General features: G+C 44.7%; 1 protein-coding gene across 8 annotated transcripts in view; it reads right to left on the minus strand.

Moving 5' to 3' along the window:
- The window catches only part of GRM5 (glutamate metabotropic receptor 5), a 535313-nt gene that overhangs the window by 292955 nt on the left and 219618 nt on the right, over nucleotides 1-22740 (minus strand). For all 8 annotated transcript variants that reach the window (XM_075337560.1, XM_075337562.1, XM_075337564.1 and 5 more), the window contains exon 3: nucleotides 21087-21336. In XM_075337560.1, the coding sequence (XP_075193675.1) occupies nucleotides 21087-21336 (250 nt within the window). The remainder of the gene's footprint in view (nucleotides 1-21086; nucleotides 21337-22740) is intronic.

The raw sequence follows: 22740 nt of genomic DNA on the forward strand, positions 1-22740 counted from the left end.
AAAAAAAGTCCTAAAAAGTTGACAACCTGGAAAGAAAATAGGTACTAGAATATACAAGTAATAAGTCACAGTGTCCTGATCCTATAACATTTGGCCATATAATGGAAATAGACCTAAGCCTTAATGACTTAGAACTTTCCTAGCCATAATGTAACTCCCGCGTCCTGGTGACCATAGAACATAACGAGCTCAGAGTGTCACAAAGAGGCATGGAGGTGTTCATGATTGTAGAACATTAGTTAGGAATTGTCACGGACGTCTCCCTGCTGTTTTGAGACTAATGACAGCCTTAGGACTGGAGCCTCCCATCTCCATCTTGACTCCTCATTTAAATTAGGTTTCCTTTGGCGTCTCATGAGTTAATTTCAGGTTTTGTTACCAGCAGCTCTGTCAGGGTCAATGGTCAACAGATCAGCTGTTGCTGCTTTGGGTCAATGCCCACTTAAGTTAAATACTGGAGCCTTCACAGCAGACCTTGCTGCTATTAGAATCACTTTGGCCACCCTGGTGGAAGGAACTGCTGAGGTTTTGTCCTGTGACCCATCACCTGCTACTTTAGAGTCCATCTTCTATGGTGAAGTTTAGTGTTTTCTATCCTTCTGTTTATTCCCCTTGTGTCTTTCCTTTCCCTCCATGTTTATTAGTTTAGTGGAGAGTCTAGTGAACTCATCGGCCTACTCACTAGGCAGGGTGAGTTTAGGACCAGTTGAGGGACCCAGGTATCCTGCTCGCTGACAGGTTGAAAGAACCTGCATAGGGACACTAGGGAGCTCAGGAGTCAGCTTGAAGTGAGTGCAAGAGGTGCCCCCTCACCCCTCTCCCTAGCGGCAGGGACCTCCGTTGTACCGTGACCCCGGTGTTTCCCCTTTTTGTTGGTCTGATCACATGTGTCATGTCTTATATACAGACATCTTCTACTCTGTGAGTGACAGGAATTTTGCAATCTTCTCAAAATATCTATTTTTGAGATGTTATGGGGGAAAGTGATCACAAGAGGAATTTTAATGTCAGTTTTGCCTGTGTCTGCGTTGGCATTATTGGTGCCAAATCTGTTAAGGTATCGCACAATGGTTGATGAATTTGTAAGGTATCACGCGATGGTTGATGAACTTGTTAAGGTATTGCACAATGGTTGATGAATTTATTAGGGCATCGTGCAATGGTTGATGAACTTGTTAAGGCATCGCACGATGGTTGATGAATTTGGTACATCTTTTGATTTAATACTTCTGCCAAGAGTGGTTACTCTGCTTTATAAGACAGGGTATGGATGAACCGTGGACCCTTCTACCTCATTGTCATTGAATAACCTTCTGTAACTGTCAGTCCTTAAAGGACAAAATTGCACCCAGTGGTGCAACTTGAAGCTTTTGAGTCTTAACGTAAAATTCCCAACAAAGCCAAGTATCATAAGTATAGTCTAGTATGGGCAAAAAGGACCTTTTTAGATCCGTAGGCTCAGAAACCTGGGTGCAATTGCCATCTTTGCACCACTATAGTTACCCAACCAGAGAGAAACAAAGAATACAGTAAAATGATCCGTAGCTGAATGTAAGGTCCAAGGTTTCCATGGAACTTGTTGTATCTTCTTACCCTTGTCCAAGATGGAGTCTGTTGCCTCATCTTGCCCTTGAACTTCCTGTTTGCCAGTGCCCTGCTTATAAGTCCCGATCCGGAACTTTTTCCTTGCCTGAGTATTTTGTGCTGCTGGCTCCTGAAACACTCCTGGCATGTTTCTGGACTTCCTGTGGCCGATTGTTAGTTCTGTGCTCTGCCTCATTACTGCTCAGCTGCCGCTGCCTGCAGTCTATGGTGAATTATCCTTAGGCGGGCTTTGCACGCTGCGACATCGGTAACAATGTGTTACCGATGCTGCAGCGATAGTCCCGCCCCCGTCGCACGTGCAATATCTAGTGAAAGCTGCCGTAGCGATTATTATCGCTACGGCAGTTTCACACGCAAATACCTGCCGTGCGACGTCCCTCTGGCCGGCGACCCGCCTCCTTCCTAAGGGGGCGGGTCGTGCGGCGTCACAGCGACGTTACACGGCAGGCGGCCAATTGAAGTGGAGGGGCGGAGATGAGCAGGATGTAAACATCCCGCTCACCTCCGTCCTTCTCATTGCAGCCGGCGGCAGGTAAGGTGAAGTTCCTCGCTCCTGCGGCTTCACACACAGAGATGTGCGCTGCCGCAGGAGCGAGGAACAACATCGCACCTGTCGCTGCACCGGCATTATGGAAATGTCGGAGGCTGCACCGATGATACGATAACGACACTTTTGCGCTCGTTCATCGTATCATCTAGGATTTACACACTACGACATCGCAAGTGACGCCGGATGTGCGTCACTTTCGATTTGACCCCAGCGACATCGCACCTGCGATGTCGTAGTGTGCAAAGCCGCCCTTATTCTTGTTGTGGTTCCCTCCCTTCAAGACGTCTAGGAATAATCATAGAAAAAGGATTGGCACTTCTACGAATGCCAATCCTTTTTCTATGATTATTCCTGTGGAGTCCATCCAGCGCTTCGAGTACCGTAGTGTTGGGAGTTCCTACCTGCTTTTGAAAGTGGACTTTTTTCAAGGCTTCTAGGAGAAGAGCTAATACTGCTGGACTTCCTTGATCTCTAAGAACTTAGTGTACTTAATCCAGGACTCATCAGTGCGGGCTGTGTGCTGGACTTGTGCGGGACTTTGTCAGCCCTGGGAAGTACACTGGTGACTATTTGTTTGCTGTGCGCACTCATGCATATAGTTTCTGGACATTTTTGTATTAGTGCTCGTCGCCCTCTTACATATTACTTCTGGACATTCACGTATTAGTGCTGTGTGCACTTCTGCATATTATTTCTGGACATTCACATATTAGTGCGGTTTGCACTTGCTTTTAATTTGTAGTTGCCTACTGTTATTCTCTGTTATTTACACTGTGTGTTTATTATTTGTTAATACAGAGCATTTACCCAACCCTTGTGTCAGTTTTGTTATATTCCACGCTATCAGATTCCAGAGCTACACTGAAAGGCATCTGGAGGCAGCAGGAGCTCTCCCCTACTCCCCTAACTGCCAGTCAAGAATGGAAAATTTTTGGAAGAATAAATCTGTGTTCCCTACAAGATTTCTAAAATAGTGTTTTGGTTTTATTTTAATATTTTTGCTTTACGTCATTATTCTCGTCATGGTTTACTGTTGCTTTAAGACTTCTTTTATCCTTTCTTTCATCCTGATTGTTCACTCTGCTCATCTACAGCAATTTCCCTCTAACAGACATTTGTTACTGTTGCTGCAATGAGATCTACAAATGAGCTTTTCTTTTCCTTTGATTCTTGCTTACATTAATTGCTAAAAGTTTCTATGCCAAAAAAATTGTTTCATAATACGAAGTCTGTGCTGCGGAAAAAGGGAGTCAAGGACACACGGAAACGATCCAGCCCTGCAATGTCAATGGGACTGTAAAGGCAAAGCATTATAATAAAAAACCATAGTGATAAAAGCAGAAATGATAATATAAAGAATACTCTACATTTAAAGTACGGCCTTCTTACATGTTTGCCTAATTAAATGCCTGTAATTCCAAGAAAATAACAATTGTTTGACATTTGATCTCATAGTATATTACAAAAGTGAGTACACCCCCTCACATTTTTGTAAATATTTTATTATATTTGCTCATGGGACAACACTGAGGATCTGACCCTGTGATACAATGTATAGTGTCGGTGTGCAGCTTGTATAACAGGATAAATTTGGTGTCCTCTAAATAACTCAACACACAGCCATTAATCCATAACCACAAAGAACCATTAGGGACGGTGTTTAACCTAAAAAACTAGACTTTATTGAATCATGTAAAAACTATTAACAATCACATATGTCAAACAAGAGATATCAGACTTATCACACTGGACATGTCAACATACCAACGTTATAACAGTAACCTCCACACTGCCGTCTATATGACAATATTCCTCCAATTGCCTGTGTCTATATTGTTAGGGCTTGCCTACAGTCCCTGCAATAGCCACTGGGTATACATCCGATTGTATAGTTTATGCTAAAATGCAACAGGTTAATTTATTGTTACTGCAGAGGATATTATACATCCCGAATTCATAAAGATTATTACTGAGCCCAGATGGATAATCCAACTCAGGTATTAAGATGAATCCTTAGTGATTCTACTGCAGGTAAAGTGACAAGCAGTACAATCAACATCTGTGCCTTAGACAATTACCTCCTAGGGGTGGCTGGAACAGACTACGGCAAATGCAGAGATACACTGACCTGACAATAGTATAAATTGGCGTGACCGTCCTTTATCCCGACGCGCGTTTCCCACTTCTTCAGTGTGTCCCCTGAAGAAGTGGGAAACGCGCGGCGGGATAAAGGACTTGCCTCTCTGTTATGTTTGTATGTAATGTGACAGACAAGAGGGCAGGAGGAAAGAGACAACTTCCTGTAGAGATACAAAGACCATTTCCTGTAGAAAGTTGAAGACCCATCCCTCACTTCCTGTGAAAAAAAAAATGTATCCACATTGCTGTAGAAAGGAAGATCCATCTGCACTTCATACACAAAGACAAAGACCTGCCCCCACTTCCTGAGGAAAGTGGAAGACCCATCCCTCAATTCCTGTGGACAATAATGCATCCCCATTTCTGTAGGGAGACACATCCATTTCCACTTCCACTTCCTGTACAAAGTCAAAGTTCTGCCCCCACTTCCTGTAGAAAGACACATACCCGTGCCCACTTTCTGTAGAGAGACAAAGACCCATCTCCACTTCCCATAGCAACAGATATCCTCCACTTCCTGTAAAATGGCAAAGACCCACCCTCACTTCCTAGAGAAGGATCAAGAACAATCTATACTTCCTGTATAAAGACAAGAACCTATCCCTACTTCCTCTAGAGAGACAAAGACCTGCTCCCACCTGATGTTGAGAAAGAAAGTCCAGCCCCCATTTCCAATATAAAGTCAAAGAATTGTTCCCTACTTCTTGGAGACAAAAATGCATTCCCACTTCTGTAGCGCAAAAGACCCATCTCCACTTCCTGAAGAGAGACAAAGACCAATTTCCACTTCCTAAAGTGAGATAAAGACCTGCCCCCACTTCCTATAGAGAGACAAAGACCCATCCCCACTTCCGCTATCAAGATGAAAGACCTGTTCTCAGTTCCTGTAGAGAGATAAAGACCTGTCCCACCTGATGTTGATAAAAAAAAGTCTCACCCTCCACTTCCAACATAAAGCGAAAGACAATCCCCACTTTCTGGAAACAAAGATACATCCCCACTTCTGTAGAGAGAAAGACCCATCTCCACGTCCAGTAGAAAGACAAAGATCTGCCCAACATCCTGTAGAGAAACAAAGACCTGCTCCATTTCCTGTAGAAAGACAAATACCCAAACCTACTTTCTGTAGATAAAGATTCATCTCTAGTTACTGTAGGAACAAAGACTTGCCCCCACTTCCTGTAGAAAATTAAAATACTGTCACCCACTTCGTCTAGACAAAGATATATCTCCACTTCTGTAGAGAGAAAAACCCATTTCCACTTCAAGTACAGAGACAAAGACCTATCCCCACTTCCTGTAGAAAGCAAATACTCACACACTTTCTGTATAGACAAAAACCCATCTCCACTTCCTGAAAAGACACACAGACCTCTCCCTACTTCCTATAGAGGGACAAAGACCCATCCCTACTTCCTCTATAAAGACAAAAGAGCTGTCCCCACTACCTGTAGACAAAGATGCATCCCGAGATCTGTATAGAGAAAGACTCGCCCCCACTTCCTGTAGAGAGACAAATACCTGCCCCTAATTCCTATATAAAGACAAATACCTGCCCCTACTTCCTATAGAGGGACAAAGACCCATTCCTACTACCTCTATAATGATGAAAGAGCTATCCCCACTTCCTGTAGACAAAGATGCATCCCCACATCTGAAGAAAGGCTCAAAACCACTTCCTGTAGAGAGACAAAGACCTGCCACCACTTCCTGTAGAGAGACAAAGACCTGCCACCACTTCCTGTAGAGAGATAAAGACCTGCCACCACTTCCTGTAGAGAGATATAGAGCCACCACCACTTTCTGTATAAAGACAAATACCTGCCCCTACTACCTATAGAGGGACAACGACCCATTCCTACTACCTCTATAGTGACGAAAGAGCTGTCCCCTCTTCCTGTAGACAAAGATGCATCCCCACATCTGAAGAAAGGCTCAAAACCACTTCCTGTAGAGAGAAAAAGTCCCGCCACCACTTCATGTAGAGACACAAAAATCCGCACCCACTTACTGTAGAGAGATAAAGACCTGCCCCTACTTCCAGTAGCGAGACAAAGACCTGCCACCACTTCCTGTAGAGAGACAAAGTACCGCCACCACTTCCTGCACAGAGACAAAGACCTGCCCCCACTTCCTGTAGAGAGACAAAGACCTGCCACCACTTCCTGTACAGAGACAAAGTCCCACCACCACTTCCTGTAAAGAGACAAAGACCCGCCACCACTTCCTGTAGAGAGACAAAGTCCCGTCACCACTTCCTGCACAGAGACAAAGACCTGCCCCCACTTCCTGTAGAGAGATAAAGACCTGCCCCCACTTCCTGTAGAGAGACAAAGACCTGCCACCACTTCCTGTAGAGAGACAAAGTCCCACCACCACTTCCTGTAAAGAGACAAAGACCCGCCACCACGTCCTGTAGAGAGACAAAGTCCCGTCACTACTTCCTGCACAGAGACAAAGACCTGCCCCAATTCCTGTAGAGAGATAAAGACCTGCCACCACTTCCTGTAGAGAGACAAAGTCCCACCACCACTTCCTGTAAAGAGACAAAGACCCGCCACCACTTCCTGCACAGAGACAAAGACCCGCCCCCACTTCCTGTAGAGAGACAAAGACCCGCCCCCACTTCCTCTAGAGAGACAAAGTCCCGTCACCACTTCCTGCACAGAGACAAAGACCGACCCCACTTCCTGTAGAGGGACAAAAAACTGCACCCACTTCCTGTAATCGAAGTCAACTCTGCTGCTAGAGACAGATGACACTTGACAACAGTCAGTGAACTGCAACTCAGAGGTAGGATACCTTTTGGCAGGCACTATTTAGTGTTTTATTTGTTTGTTTTTTGGGGGGGTGTAAGACAACATAATTTACAGTCGAATTTTCTAAAATTTATTCACAGGGGTTAAAAATATCGGCACATCTACAGCCTAAAATATCCAAATTCTGGGGTATCATATCAGGCAGTACACACTGATTAGCAGTTACCATGGAGACCTCTTTCTAAGCCTTTAAGACAGGGTTGATCATTTTGCAGCAGCACTATGCTATGGAGGGGAGGCATCTTCCTGGCTAGTGTCTCAGTATATTGTTCTTCATTTCTGCTCATTTGATCATCTACTCACAAAAAAAAGAGCAAAGATCTAAAATCCAAGATGCAACTAAAGCCTCAAGGCCTCCGGTTCAACTTAAGACCAGGATTTGTAACTTCGGAGAAAAACAGAAAAAGTAACAGATGTAACTAAAAACTTTTTTTCAAACACATGTCATTGGCAGATCAGATGATTTCTCTCTGAATTACTGGAATGAAGGTACGGCATTCCTTTTACTCATTTTACAGGAGAGCGCACAAAATCGGATCGGAGATGCCAACTGCGAGAGGGGAGTATATTCTGTAAATCACCTAAATGGCAAAGGGGAGTCTCACGTTCAGATCAATTTTTTTATTTTGCCATTTTCTGGTCTATAGAATAACAAGAAAAAAAAAAGTACATTCTTTTCTAATATATTGCCACCAGTGAAGTACAAAACTGCTAAATTATTTTACCAATGTCCGTTAAACAGTGAATCACTGAAACACAAATCAAGCAACATTTCCAGGAGCCTGAACTTCATACAGAATATTGTGATTCAGCTGCCATATAATAAGATGGTCCTGTTTATAGTGTAGTCTAGATTAAATAGGAGGATCCAGCTGCTTCTAAAGGGTTGATCTGCTAGAGGAGGACACAACTGCTTCTAAAGGGTTGATCTGCTAGAGGAGGACATAACTGCTTCTAAAGGGTTGATCTGCTAGAGGAGGACACGACTGCTTCTAAAGGGTTGATCTGCTAGAGGAGGACATAACTGCTTCTAAAGGGTTGATCTGCTAGAAGAGGACACGACTGCTTCTAAAGGGTTGATCTGCTAGAGGAGGACATAACTGCTTCTAAAGGGTTGATCTGCTAGAAGAGGACACGACTGCTTCTAAAGGGTTGATCTGCTAGAGGAGGACATAACTGCTTCTAAAGGGTTGATCTGCTAGAGGAGGACACGACTGCTTCTAAAGGGTTGATCTGCTAGAGGAGGACATAACTGCTTCTAAAGGGTTGATCTGCTAGAGGAGGACACGACTGCTTCTAAAGGGTTGATCTGCTAGAGGAGGACATAACTGCTTCTAAAGGGTTGATCTGCTAGAAGAGGACACGACTGCTTCTAAAGGGTTGATCTGCTAGAGGACACAACTGCTTCTAGAGGGTTGATCTGCTAGAGGAGGACACAACTGCTTCTAAAAGGTTAGTCCATAAGAAGTGCAAATAACTGCTTGTAAAGTGTTAATCTGTACAATAATGTGAATACATACCTATTTCTAAATGGTTTAAGTGTTTCTCTCACAACATAAATACAGAATCCACAACAGACAAACCGAGGAGAAAGGTTGACAGATGTGTCTTCATAGAGAGTGGAGGGAAAAACCTGCAGATGTGTCTATATAGAGCGCGGAAAGAAACATCTGCAGATGTGTCTTTATAGAGAGCGGAGGGAAAAATCTGCATGTGTATTCATAGAGAGTGGAGGGAAACTGCTGGTTTCAAGTGTAAACGTGTTATCAGTCATTGTACAGGAGGAGGAGCTGAGCTGTGACATCACCTATAGTGAATAGTGGATTCTGTGTTACCCACTGTATATAGAGGTGTTACCAGTCATTGTATAGGAGGAGGAGGGGGTGTGCTGTGACATCACCTATTGTGAATGATGGATCCTGTGCTATCTACTGTATATAGGGGTGTTATCAGCCATTTTACAGGAGGGAGGAGGTGAGCTGTGAAATAATCTATTGTGAATGGTGGATGCTGTGTTATCTACTGTATGTAGAGGTGTTACCAGTCATTTTACAGGTGGGGGAGGAGGAGGTGAGCTGTGGCATCACATATTATGAATGGTGGTTAGTGTGTTGTCTACTGTATGTAGAGTAGTAGTAGTAGTAGTAGTAGTAGTAGTAGTAGTATCAGTCCTTGTACAGGAGGAGGAGGTTAGCTGTAGCATCACATATTATGAATGGTGGTTAGTGTGTTGTCTACTGTATATAGAGTAGTAGTAGTATCAGTCCTTGTACAGGAGGAGGAGGTGAGCTGTGATATCACCTAATGTGATATCTCCTGTATTTCTTTTAGGCCCCATCAAGCATGGGTGATATTCTTCCCTCTTATAGCAACATCTTGATCTTACAGTGTACACCAGTAAGGCTTCAAAATAAACAAATACATTACAGACATGCAGAACGAGCAAGAAACAATAAGATAATAATCTGATTGGCTTCTACATATTTTGGATATCTGTGAAATTAAATTTACATAATATAAGAAATTACTTGTTAAATTTCAAAAACAACCAAAAAACTCTGTTTTCCACTCAATCTTTGATTTTCCGTCTCGTACAACATTTCCCGTAATTGTCACAGTAAATTGCCGCTTTGTAGATGCTAAGGAATAAAATTGCAAAGGGAACAAATTGCACAATTGTCTAAAAAGTGCTTTAAGAAAACAGATTAGAGCAGGGCGCGCTCCATCACAGGCGACTGCTCCGCTCCCGGGATCACAGTAAACATTTACCGCGCCGAATCCATTTTCAATAGATTTGTTTTGCTCGCAGAGGTACGGCTGGAAGTCAAGTCAATTGTATCATGATAGGTGCGGGGAATCACCTTCTACTCAAGAACATTTTTAAAGTGTAAAATCACATTTAACCCTTGAAATCAAAGGGCTAACTAAACAAAAAAAAATTTGTGTTGTTTTTGAAAAACTTTGGAGTTTTTTTGCCTATTCACATCCACAGTTCTAGCTAAAATTCTATCAGTTGCTTTTGAAAATTGTGGTTTAGCTCCACAACCCGCTACATATGTGACCGAGTGAAGGTGCAGGGCGAAGTCTGAATGAGGCCTAAGGGGTACTTTGCACACTACGACATCGCAAGCCGATGCTGCGATGCCGAACGCGATAGTACCCGCCCCCGTCGCAGCAGTGATATCTTGTGATTGCTGCCGTAGTGAACATTATCGCTACGGCAGCTTCACAAGCACTCACCTGCCCTGCGACGTCCCTCTGGCCGGCGACCCACCTCCTTCCTAAGGGGGCGGGTCGTGCGGTGTCACAGCGATGTCACACGGCAGGCGGCCAAAAGAAGCGGAGGGGCGGAGATGAACGGGATGTACAGATCCCGCCCACCTCCTTCCTTCCGCATAGCCGGTGGACGCAGGTAAGGTGATGTTCCTCGCTCCTGCGGCTTCACACACAGCGATGTATGCTGCCGCAGGAACGAGGAACAACATCGTACCTGTCGCTGCTGCGAAATTATAAAAATGTCAGACCCTACACCGATCATACGAGAACGACGCTTTTGCACTCGTTAATCATATCTAAAAGGATTCACATACTGCGATGTTGACAGTGACGCCGGATGTGCGGATGTTCGATTTTACCCCACCGACATCGCACCTGCAATGTCGTAGTGTGCAAAGTACCCCTAAGGCTACTTTAACACTTGCGTCGTTTTGCATCAGTTGCAATCCGTCGCCTTGAGGAAATGCGGTATCCTGCAAATTTTTTTGCAGTATTAGTTTTTTCCCCATAGACTTGTATGAACGACAGATTGCGACTGTTGGCCCTGCGTTGCATCCGCCGTGCGACGGATCAGTCGTGGAATGACTGACCGTCGGGCGGCAGCAACGCAGCATGTAGCGTTTTTCGGAGCGTCAAAAAAAACGCAAAGTGCAGGATTCCGTCGGCATCCGTCGTTTTTATAATGGAAGCTGTTATAATTCAGTGACCGAGGAGGATCAGAAAAGGGACAAAAATGCGGAAACCCAAAAAGTAACCAGAGTGGCTGGAACCTTAACGGACTGCAGACCTAATACTGACACACAACTAGAAGTAGCCGTGGGACGAGCCTACGATGACCTAGACTCCTCGACACAGCTGAAGAACTAAACACTCTTACAGAGATAAATATAAGAAAAGCTAATCTGCCTCAGAGCAATCCCCGAAGATATAGATAGCCCCCACATGTAAAGGCTACGGTGTATAGGAAAGGCTAGGAAAGAGCACTGTCTGCAGCCGTAAAAAGCCGAATAAATCCCAGCACGCCTGATATCAAAAAGTCCTGAGCCCACACGGCCTCTCCCCCACTAAATCAGCACTCTGGTGTAACTGGGATCCAAAAAACACCAATATAGATGAGGGACTGAATTTAATACCAAACATGACAAAACACAATACACAGCAGAACATGGATTCAGGCACACAGACACTCCCAGCAGAGAATTATCCAACTCTACCAAGAACTGCACACAGGCAAAATCAGGAATCAAGCATTAGTATCAAAACAGAAAAAAATACAAAAAAGTTGAAACAATAAGCAGAGGTACAAAGACCAACTTATCTGAGAGGAGTTTTGTAGAGAGAGGAAGGAGCTGGTTTCAGAATGTCTTTAGCACACAGGAGATACATTGAGCACCGGCAAGGAACAGGAGAAACTACTCAGTTATATAGGCCCAATCTGAATGACCTAATTGCCAGTCCTCCACAAGTGTCTGGCTCCCATTCAACAAGTCAACTGCACCGCCAGCACTGACCACAAGAGGGAGCCCCAAACTGGAAAATGTATTCACAACAGGAATCATATAGGAGCGGAATCCGTTGGAATGCGTCACTGGACGGATTCCTGTGACGGATCCGTCATTTACCAACTGAGCATGCTCAGATGAGTAAATTCCGGAAAAAAAAAAAAGCTGCAACGGATCAGTTTTTTTGCAGCATGAATCACATTAGTTATGGCACTATCTGCAACTAGTGATGAGCGAGTACTAAAAAGCTCGGGTGCTCGAGGCTCGGGCCGAGCATCCCAAGATACTCGTGTACTCGGCCCGAGCACCGAGCCCAATGTTATCCTATAGGAGACCCGAGTATTTTTATGAAGTGACCCCCGGCAGCATGTAGAAACCCTAAAAATGTCACAAAAGTCTCAGAAGAGTGCTCAAATGACATGGCAACAGCATGGGGAAGACCCCTTGAAGCATTTATCACTCAAAAGTCACAGCTGTGAACAATTTTGTCCGCGTTTTACGCCATTTTTACGGACTCACCAGAAAACCTTCCAAAATGACACCAAAATGAATTTTCATGGCGGAAATGTTAAGGGCACATACCCAATAGTGAGATAGAGCTGGTGTATGTTACTTTTTGAGATTAATACATGAAAGATTTTACGTAAAACATTGTGTGGCACTCCGATGTCCAAAACGCACGTTTTGTGCTTTTTACTAGCGATGTCGGTCATTTTTTTTTATTCTATCTCCCGTCGGTCGGTCTCGCTCTGTCGGTCTCTCTCTGTCTTGTCTGTCCCCCTCTCACAGTCTGTCGGTCATTCTCCCCCCTCTCTCTTACTTACCGTTCCCCGATCACTGCCGCGGCACTGCACAGCTGTTCCTAAACTCCGGCGGCTTTTCCTCTTTTGAAAAAGCCGGCCGCTCATTAAACAATCTCGTATTCCCTGCTTTCCTGCTTTTCGGCGCCTATGATTGGTTGCAGTGAGACACGCCCCCACACTGAGTGACTGGTGTCTCACTGCACCCAAACACAGCAGCCGGTGGGTGTGTGTATACTGTGCAGTGAAATAAATAATTAAATAATTAAAAAAAACGGCGTGCGGTCACCCCAATTTTAATACCAGCCAGATAAAGCCATACGGCTGAAGGCTGGTATTCTCAGGATGGGGAGCCCCACGTTATGGGGAGCCCCCCAGCCTAACAATATCAGTCAGCAGCCGCCCAGAATTGCCGCATACATTAGATGCGACAGTTCTGGGACTGTATCCAGCTCTTCCCGATTTGCCCTAGTGCGTTGGCAAATCGGGGTAATAAGGAGTTAATGGCAGCCCATAGCTGCCAATAAGTCCTAGATTAATCATGTCAGGCGTCTCCCCGAGATTCCTTCCATGATTAATCTGTAAATTACAGTTAAAAAACACACACACCCGAAAAATCCTTTATTAGAAATAAAAACACTAACAAAGTCCCTCATCACCAATTTATTAACCCCGACAAACCCTCCATGTCCGGCGTAATCCACGGACCTCCAGCGTCGCGTCCAGCTGTGCTGCATGAAGGTGACAGGAGCTGCAGAATACACCGCCGCTCCTGTCAGCTCCACGCAGCTAATGAAGACAGCCGCGCGATCGGATGAGCTGTCACTGAGGTTACCTGGATGCAGCGGTGGATGCAGCGGTGGCCGCGGGTAACCTCAGTGACAGCTCAGCTGATCGCGCTACTCACCGCCGCTCCGGTCAGCTCCATGCAGCAACTGAGGTGAGTATAGCGATCAGCTGAGCTGTCACTGAGGTTACCTGGATCCAGCAGTGGATGCAGCGGTGGCCGCGGGTAACCTCAGTGACAGCTCAGCTGATCGCGCTACTCACCGCCGCTCCGGTCAGCTCCATGCAGCAACTGAGGTGAGTATAGCGATCAGCTGAGCTGTCACTGAGGTTACCTGGATCCAGCGGTGGCCGCGGGTAACCTCAGTGACAGCTCAGCTGATCGCGCTACTCACCGCCGCTCCGGTCAGCTCCATGCAGCAACTGAGGTGAGTATAGCGATCAGCTGAGCTGTCACTGAGGTTACCTGGATCCAGCGGTGGATGCAGCGGTGGGCGCGGGTAACCTGACTGACAGCAGCTGATCGCGCTACTCACCTCAGTTGCTGTGTGAAGCTGACAGGAGCGGCAGTGTATTCTGCAGCTCCTGTCACCTGAATGTAGCAGAGCTGGATGCGACGCTGGAGGACTGTGGAGTACGCCGGACATGGAGGGTTTGTCGGGGTTAATAAATTGATGATGAGGGACTTTGTTATTGTTTTTTATTTCTAATAAAGGATTTTTTCGGGTGCGTGTGTGTTTTTTAACTGTAATTTACAGATTAATCATAGAAGGAATCTCGGGGAGACGCCTGACATGCTTAATCTAGGACTTATTGGCAGCTATGGGCTGCCATTAACTCCTTATTACCCCGATTTGCCAACGCACTAGGGTAAATCGGGAAGAGCCGGGTACAGTCCCAGAACTGTCGCATCTAATGTATGCGGCAATTCTGGGCGGCTGCTGGCTGATATTGTTAGGCTGGGGGGATCCCCATAACGTGGGGCTCCCCATCCTGAGAATACCAGCCTTCAGCTGTATGGCTTTATCTGGCTGGTATTAAAATTGGGGGGACCGCACGCCGGTTTTTTTAATTATTTATTTAATTTACTGCACAGTATAGACACGCCCACCGGCTGCTGTGATTGGGTGCAGTGAGACACCTGTCACTCAGCGTGGGGGCGTGTCTCACTGCAACCAATCATAGGCGCCTGTGGGCGTGGAAAGCAGGGAATATGAGATGGCTGTGTGCAGAGCACAGCGCGCCCGCCGGTATAAAGGCTCGGTCATGCTGTGCGGGCCGGCCAATCACTGCAATTCCACAACTAACAGGGCTGTGGCATTGCAGTGGTCTGCCAGCCAATCCCTGCATGAGGGCTGGCTCTCAAAAGAGCGCCAACATGCAAAGATGAAGACCACGAGTACAGCACGAGTATCGCGAAATTACTCGGTACCCGCCGAGTAGCCCGAGTACAGTGATATTCGTGCGAGTACCAAGTAGTAACAAGCATACTCGCTCATCACTATCTGCAACACATCCGTTGCATCAGTCACACAACGGATTGCAACTAATGCAAAATGACGCAAGTGTGAAAGCAGCCTAATACTGACTAGTGATGGGTGAACCCAAACTGTAAAGTTCCAGTCAGTACCAAATACCTGGCATCCGTACATGGAATCAGAACATGGACTTCTCAGGGAAATCCGTGTTATTGTTCGGGTTCAGCTGCCCGGATAATTAAAAAAAATAAAGGAAAAAGAAAAAAAAAATAAGGAATAAAGGACCCTATGCCAATTTTTTTTATTTATTTTTACCCTACTGTAGCGACTCAGCCAGAGGGTATGATTACAACCAATCAGAGACACCAGGACTGATGGTGGGCGGGGGAAGTAGTGAATAGGTATGAGAGATAATGAGCGGCCCCCGAAGCAGTGTGATAGTAGTGTGGGAGACTCAGCAAGTGCTTCCCAGAAAATAAGACCTACCCCAAAAATAAGCCCTAGCAGGATATTTCAGAATTTTCAGTGTAAGGCTTAAATATAAGTTCTACCTCGAAAATAAGGCCTAGTCGCGGCTCAGTAATGAAGTGTCCTTGCAGCTGAAAACGTTAAAGAATACAGCAGGAAATTTCATTATAGAAAGCAGACACCCCCAAAAGAGAGGAGAAAGAAGACAGAAGACCCCGCAATCATAATCACCAGACACCAAATGGGAGGACCTGCAGTGGAACACATCAAGGACCTGTGATGGAAACCCACACACATCATATCACAAACTCACACACATCAGATCACACACAGACATCAGATCACACACCCACACACATCAGATCACACACACACACACCCGCACACACACTCACACACCCACAGACATCAGATCACACACCCACAGACATTAGATCACACACCCACACACATCAGATCACACACACACACACCAAAACGCACACACACATCAGATTGAACACACACCAAAACGCACACACACATCAGATTGCATACGCACACACATCAGATCGCACACCCACACACATCAGACTGCACACACACACACATCAGATCGCACACACACTCACCACATCCGGCAATACCAATTGCTTCCAGTGGGCACAGGTTCCTGGGACGCAGTGCAGTGGAGCGCAAGAACCTTTGGTTGAACGTATTGAAGAAATGATGGTGGAATGCATCAATGACATCCCAAGAAGGAGAACACAAATGCAAGAAGAAGCTGTGAGGCCAATGAACACTGGAGGAGCCCCAGAGATCCACAGCTTAGGGGGAAAATCTGTCCATACAACAGCTACTAGTCATATACTCCACAAATCTGGGTTTCACGGAAGCATGGCAAGAAGAAAGACATTTTTGAAAGCAAGAAGCCATGAGAAGTCCCTTTTGCAATTTGCATAAGGCCATGTAGGGACCACAGCAAGCATGTGGAAGTAGGTGAGACCAAAGTAAAACTTTTTGGGCTAAATGCAAAACGCCACAACATGTGGTAGAAAACTTACATAACATCACTTTGAAAACACCTTCCCCACTGACAAACATGGTGGTGGCAAGAAATCTGTGGAAAAAAAGCGCATATAGGGTCTTACCCCAGTATATAAGGGGTGGGAGGAGGGTGAAACTACTCACCAGATATCGTTGTGAAAGTCACAACAACTGTAGTCGCATGTAGAATCTGATCAAAGGCTACAGCCACCAAAAAAGGCAGATAACAGAGAGCATGAGAGAGGGGTGTTTAATACTGCGCCAAATGATCACTGGAACAGATGTTTAGATTAATGTATCTTTATTTCATCCAGGTCTACGCGTTTCAGGAGCCACTGCCCCCTTCCTCAGGACCGTCAGGAAAGACAAACATCAAATCTGTGAACAGATTTGATGTTTGTCTTTCCTGACGGTCCTGAGGAAGGGGGCAGTGGCTCCTGAAACGCGTAGACCTGGATGAAATAAAGATACATTAATCTAAACATCTGTTCCAGTGATCTTTTGGCGCAGTATTAAACACCCCTCTCTCATGCTCTCTGTAAACATGGTGGTGGCAGCATCCTGCTGTGGGGAGGCTGTTCTTCAGCATGGTCAGAGTTGGTGGGAAGATAGATCGAGCTAAATACAGGGCAATGCTTGAGGAAAACCTGTTAGCAGCTGTAAAAGACTTGAGACTTGGGCATAAGTTCACTTTTCAGGAGGACAACAACCCTAAATATACTGCCAGAGTTACAATGGAAGGTTTCGATCAAAGCATATTCATGTGTGGGGATGCATAAATACACGCAATAAATCTGCACCCGTGAACCTGCCTGGCACAGAGCAGAAAGAGGTACAAGCCACTGTCACATACAGTACAGATCAAAAGTTTGGACACACCTCATCTCTAGAACAACTGTTAAGAGGAGACTTTGTGCAGCAGCCTTCATGGTAAAATAGCTGCTAGGAAACCACTGCTAAGGACAGGCAACAAGCAGAAGAGACTTGTTTGGGCTAAAGAACACAAGGAATGGACATTAGACCGGTGGAAATCTGTGCTTTGGTCTGAGGAGTCCAAATTTGAGACCTTTGTATCCAACCACCGTGTCTTTGTAGAAAAGGTGAACGGATGGACTCTACATGGCTGGTTCCCACCGTGAAGCATGGAGGAGGAGGAGGTGTGATGGTGTGGGGGGGGGCTTTGCTGGTGACACTGCTGGGGATTTATTCAAAATTGAAGGCATACAGAACCAGCATGGCTACCACAGCATCTTGCAGCGGCGTGCTATTCCATACGGTTTGCGTTTAGTTGGACCATCATTTATTTTTCAACAGGACATTGACCCCAAACACCTCCAGGCTGTGTAAGGGCTATTTGACTAAGAAGGAGAGTGATGGGGTGCTACGCCAGCTGACCTGGCCTCCACAGTCACCAGACCTGAACCCAATCGAGATGGTCTGAGTTGAGCTGGACCGCAGAGTGAAGGCAAAAGGGCCAACAAATGGTAAGCATCTCTGGGAACTCCTTCAAGACTGTTGGAAGACCATTTCCGGTGACTACCTCTTGAAGCTCATCAAGAGAATGCCAAGAGTGTGCAAAGCAGTAATCAAAGCAAAAGGCGGCTACTTTGAAGAACCTAAAATATAAGACATATTTTCAGTTGTTTCACACTTTTTTGTTAAGTATTTCATTCCACATGTGTTAATTGATAGTTTTGATGCCTTCAATGTGAATCTACAATTTTCAGAGTCATGAAAATAAAGAAAACTCATTGAATGGGAAGGTGTGTCCAAACTTTTGGTCTGTACTGTATCTCTGCTACTTCTATGAAGGAACTTTCTGAATTCTTTCCTGCAGGTTCCGACTGTAGAATGTTGTAAACTGATTTTTTTTTCCAGACGTGAACTTCTTCTTTAGGGAGTCGGGCACTGCCGGATGAACCTAAGACAGAATCCCAGCATTCACTTAATGTGCTGAAAGGCAATCTGACTACTTACAGCATAATCTCATCGGCTCTAATTAAATCAAGTTTTAAAGCGATTCTTCTGTTTGTTGATATTGCTAGGTAAAATGGAATTTAGATTGAATAATTACCCATGGGGCATCCTGCAGAAGCCAGGCGCGGCACAGACGCTCAACCCTGATCCAAAAAAAACGGATATGAAATTGACTAATTTGTAGTTAAAGGGGTTTTCCCTTCTCATAACATGATGGCACACCGCTAGGATTTTGTATTACTTTATGAGCGGGTCAGAACCGACCTCTGGGACCTCACTGATCGTAACAAGAACTAAACTGCATCACGCAGCATCATAGGTATCAGACCTCAATTATTTCCTCTTTTCTGACTAAAAAATTAGGGAAGCTGTCAGGTTGCCTTTATGAGTTCTATATGCATATATTATATTGTATTATATTGGCTTACATATAGGAATTGTCCTTTAAAATGCCAAGCAGATAAAAGGATATTCCCGCCAACACCTACCCACTGGCACTCATTCCATCATCTGGTTCAAAGTGAAGGCATGGGGGAGTGGGGTACACAAGGCACGTCGGGCGACGGCCGTTTCGCATCTTTGTTCAACGCTTCTACGGGTCCACGTGGACATTACATGACATTACAAGAGCCCCAAATCCAATCATCGCCGGCTTCTCTCCCCCACCTTCAGCTCAAATTAGTTAATCAACAGTTTGGCTTTCGTTTGGCCTGAAGGCGCGGAGAGAGAAATCAGCGTTGATTTGATGCTAGGCTCCCGGGATGTCAAAATGTCATGTGAGCCCCGAACCGTGGTTAGCAACAGCACTGGAATGGCGCCAGATCGGGAGGTGAGTATAGGGTCTTTTATTTTAACTGGAGCAAACAAGTAGAATCAGAAGGGTTTGTCCTAGTAGTGGACAACCCATTTAATGCTTCCTAGGGTGATGACATAACTGAAAGTTCTTGGAAAGAAGTTGAATTAGGAAGTAAACACCAGGCTATTTTGGTCTAGGTCCCATATCTGACACCACAATGGGGGACATGTTTTGTTTTCTATCTCCAATTTACAGGTAGTCCATACTATAGATACACACCATATGGACCACACAGAAAAGGTAATCCAGTATGGATTGGACCCATCCGCTTAGCTACTGAAAGTTCTTGGAAAGAGTGGGAACAAGGAATTAAACACCAGGCCATTCTGCTCTAGGTCCCAAATCCGACACTCCAATGGGGGACACATTTTCTTTTCTATCTCCAATGTACAGGTAGTCCATGCTATAGAGACACACCATGATACAACCAATGGTCCCACAGAAAGAGGTAATCCAGTCTGGGTTTGTCTGATCTACTTAGGTATTGAGTGTCAAAAACTCATGTAGGATTCCCCTCCCCAGAGGAACTGCATTGTTGCAAACATAGGGTTGAGAAAATGATTGATGAGTCAAGGAAATAATGGGTGACATATTTGGAATTTGGGGCCCCTCTCTTAGGCCATTCTTCTCTAGTTCCCAAACCTAACACCACCATGGAGGATACGATTTGTTTTCTGTCTCCAATGTACAGGTAGTCCATGCTATAGAGACAAACAAGGATACAACTATGGCTCCCACGGAAAGAGGTAATCCAGTCTGGGTTAGTCTGATCTACTTAGGTATTGAATGGCAAGACCTCATGTAGGATTCCCCCCCCAAGAGGAACTGCATGGTTGCAAATATAGGGTTGAGAAAATGATTAATGGTTCATGGAAATAATAGGTGACCTATTTTGATTTTGGCTGTGGGGCCTCTTTCTCCATGCCATTGTTCTTTAAGTTTCAAACCCGACACCACAATGGAGGACATGTTTTGTTTTTTTCTCTCCAATGTACGGGTAGTACAAACTATAGATACACACCATATGGGTCCCACAGAAAAGGTAATCCAGTCTAGATTGGACCCATCTGCTTAGCTACTTAAAGTTCTTGGAAAGAGTGTGAAAAAGGAAGTAAGCACCAGGCCATTCTGCTCTAGGCCCCAAATCTGACACCCCAAAGGGGGACACGTTTTGTTTTCTATCTCCAATGTACAGGTAGGCCATACTATAGAGACAAACCATGATACAACTATGGGTCCCACAGAAAGAGGTAATCCAGTCTGGGTTTGTCTGATCTACTTAGGTATTGAGTGGCAAGAACTCATGTAGGATTCCCCTCCCCAGAGGAACTGCATGGTAGCAAGCATAGGGTTGAGAAAATGATTGATGGGTCAAGGAAATAATGGGTGACACATTTTCATTTTGGGGCCCCTCTCTCAGGTGATTCTTCTCTAGCTCCCAAACCCAACACCACCATGGAGGACACGTTTTATTTCCTGTCTCCAATGTACAGGTAGTGCAACCTATAGATACACACCATATGGGTCCCACAGAATAGGTATTCCAGTCTACATTGGATCCATCCGCTTAGAGTGACAACAACTAATGTAGGATTCCCCACCCCAAAGGAACAGCATGGTTGCGAACTAAACTTGAGGGGTGGGGTAATGATATTTTTATGGTGCCCCCTATTTCCCATGAACAGTGCTTGATATCATCATTAATATTTTAATACATTCTACATCTGAACACAAAGATCTATAAGAGCCAAATCTCTAAAACAGTATCAGATCCAAAACCCCAATTATTAGAACGGTAACCTACCTGCCTAGAAGAAGGAACTCCCCGATTAAGCCCTGACGCCTCATAGCCATTAAAAGTCCTCTGACGGTCATTCCTTCACAAAAGCAGACCACAACCCTGGCCTTGGGAAGATGACTCCGCAATTTTTTCAATAACTTATCAAAGTTCTGTTCTCCGGCGTTACTGTAAATCTTGTACGAGTGAGCGATGCAGACCCCATCCTTGGCGGACATGTCCTTAAAAGCTTCCATGCCTCTTTCTCCATAGTTACCTGGAAAAATGAAAACAAAGGTAATTAACGCTCATCAATCCAAAAATTCCCGTTTCTTGTTTATCTGCCTGTGATGATAATGACACGACTGCTGAAAAGTGATCATTAGTGGGCAGAACAATTCCTGATTTCAGGAAACCTATCAATAGGACTAATGATGATATAAAAAAATTGTAACATAAAACATAGGGATGCATCATCGGAAAAAAACCTAATGAAAATTTTAACAAGCTTCCCCAGATACATCAATTTGCATACTCAGCAGCCCATGGAACATAATGAGAAAGTTAATTTGCTCATGATTTTAAGGAAATTGGCAACGGTCATTTTCCCTAAGCATCTTATTGGCTGATGAACCCAATTTGCCGGTTGGAAAAACTGAAAATAAAAAAAATCACATTTCTAATTTTAAAGCAGATGTTGACGAATAATAAAAGAAAGTGTCTACTTTCTTATGTTACCTTGCTTGTACAAAGGTAATGTCTACTGCTCCAGCTCATTGCCATTTAAAGAGCACTAACATCAAAGTTCTCTTCATATTTTGTATTCGTCATGTTATATAGCACTGTGTACTTACAATTGATCAATTTGCCCTTCTACCCAGTTAATCCTTCTCTTTTCTGTTAGGTCTATGACATCACGTGATTAAAAACAGATGTATCCTTCTAATAGGAAACAGGAAGTCTATTTTCATGAGTCATCCACCTCTTGATGTCAAGATGTCATAGAATGGAAAACAGAAGAATTAACTGGGCAGAAAGGAAAATGAGCAATATATTGTAATATATTAAAATAATAAAAAATTGGATAGGAGTGCTTCTGTAAAGAGGGTTTTGAGACATTAATAGTGGTATCCTATCCTTAGAAAAGGTAATCAACAGCAAGTTAGTAGGGGCCAAACTCCAGGTACATGCACTGATTAGATAATTAAAGGGGACTATCGTGCACCAGAAGCATGTTGCGCTGTTGTTTCCAAAGGTACTATATTGGAAACCTGTCACGCTAGGTACAGGGAAGTACCAAGTGAAAGGGAAGGAAAACTCTGTGTCTAGGGAAGGGGAGATGATGACCCCTGACCAAATATACCACCTATGCGCTGAGCCGGATACCTGACCCTATATCCCTAGTGCTGGACTCTAAATAGGGAATAGGTGGGATGAGCTCTTCGTCAACCCCACTAAACACTAGAGAAAACACATGTGGGGAAAAATGCATGAACTACTTATTAGATGACTCAGGTAGAAGTTCAGAAAAGTTTCAGCAACGATACTACAGATGAGTAAAAGCCCCCTGCTTGCAACCAGAGCTTCAATGAACTGAATAATATCACCAGCACAAGTCCAGGGAATATGGGAGTATTTAAGCACAAGGGGAATACTGATGATCAGCAGCTGGATGAAGGAG

The sequence above is a fragment of the Anomaloglossus baeobatrachus genome, chromosome 2, assembly GCF_048569485.1.
Source record: "Anomaloglossus baeobatrachus isolate aAnoBae1 chromosome 2, aAnoBae1.hap1, whole genome shotgun sequence".
NCBI lineage: Eukaryota > Metazoa > Chordata > Amphibia > Anura > Aromobatidae > Anomaloglossus > Anomaloglossus baeobatrachus.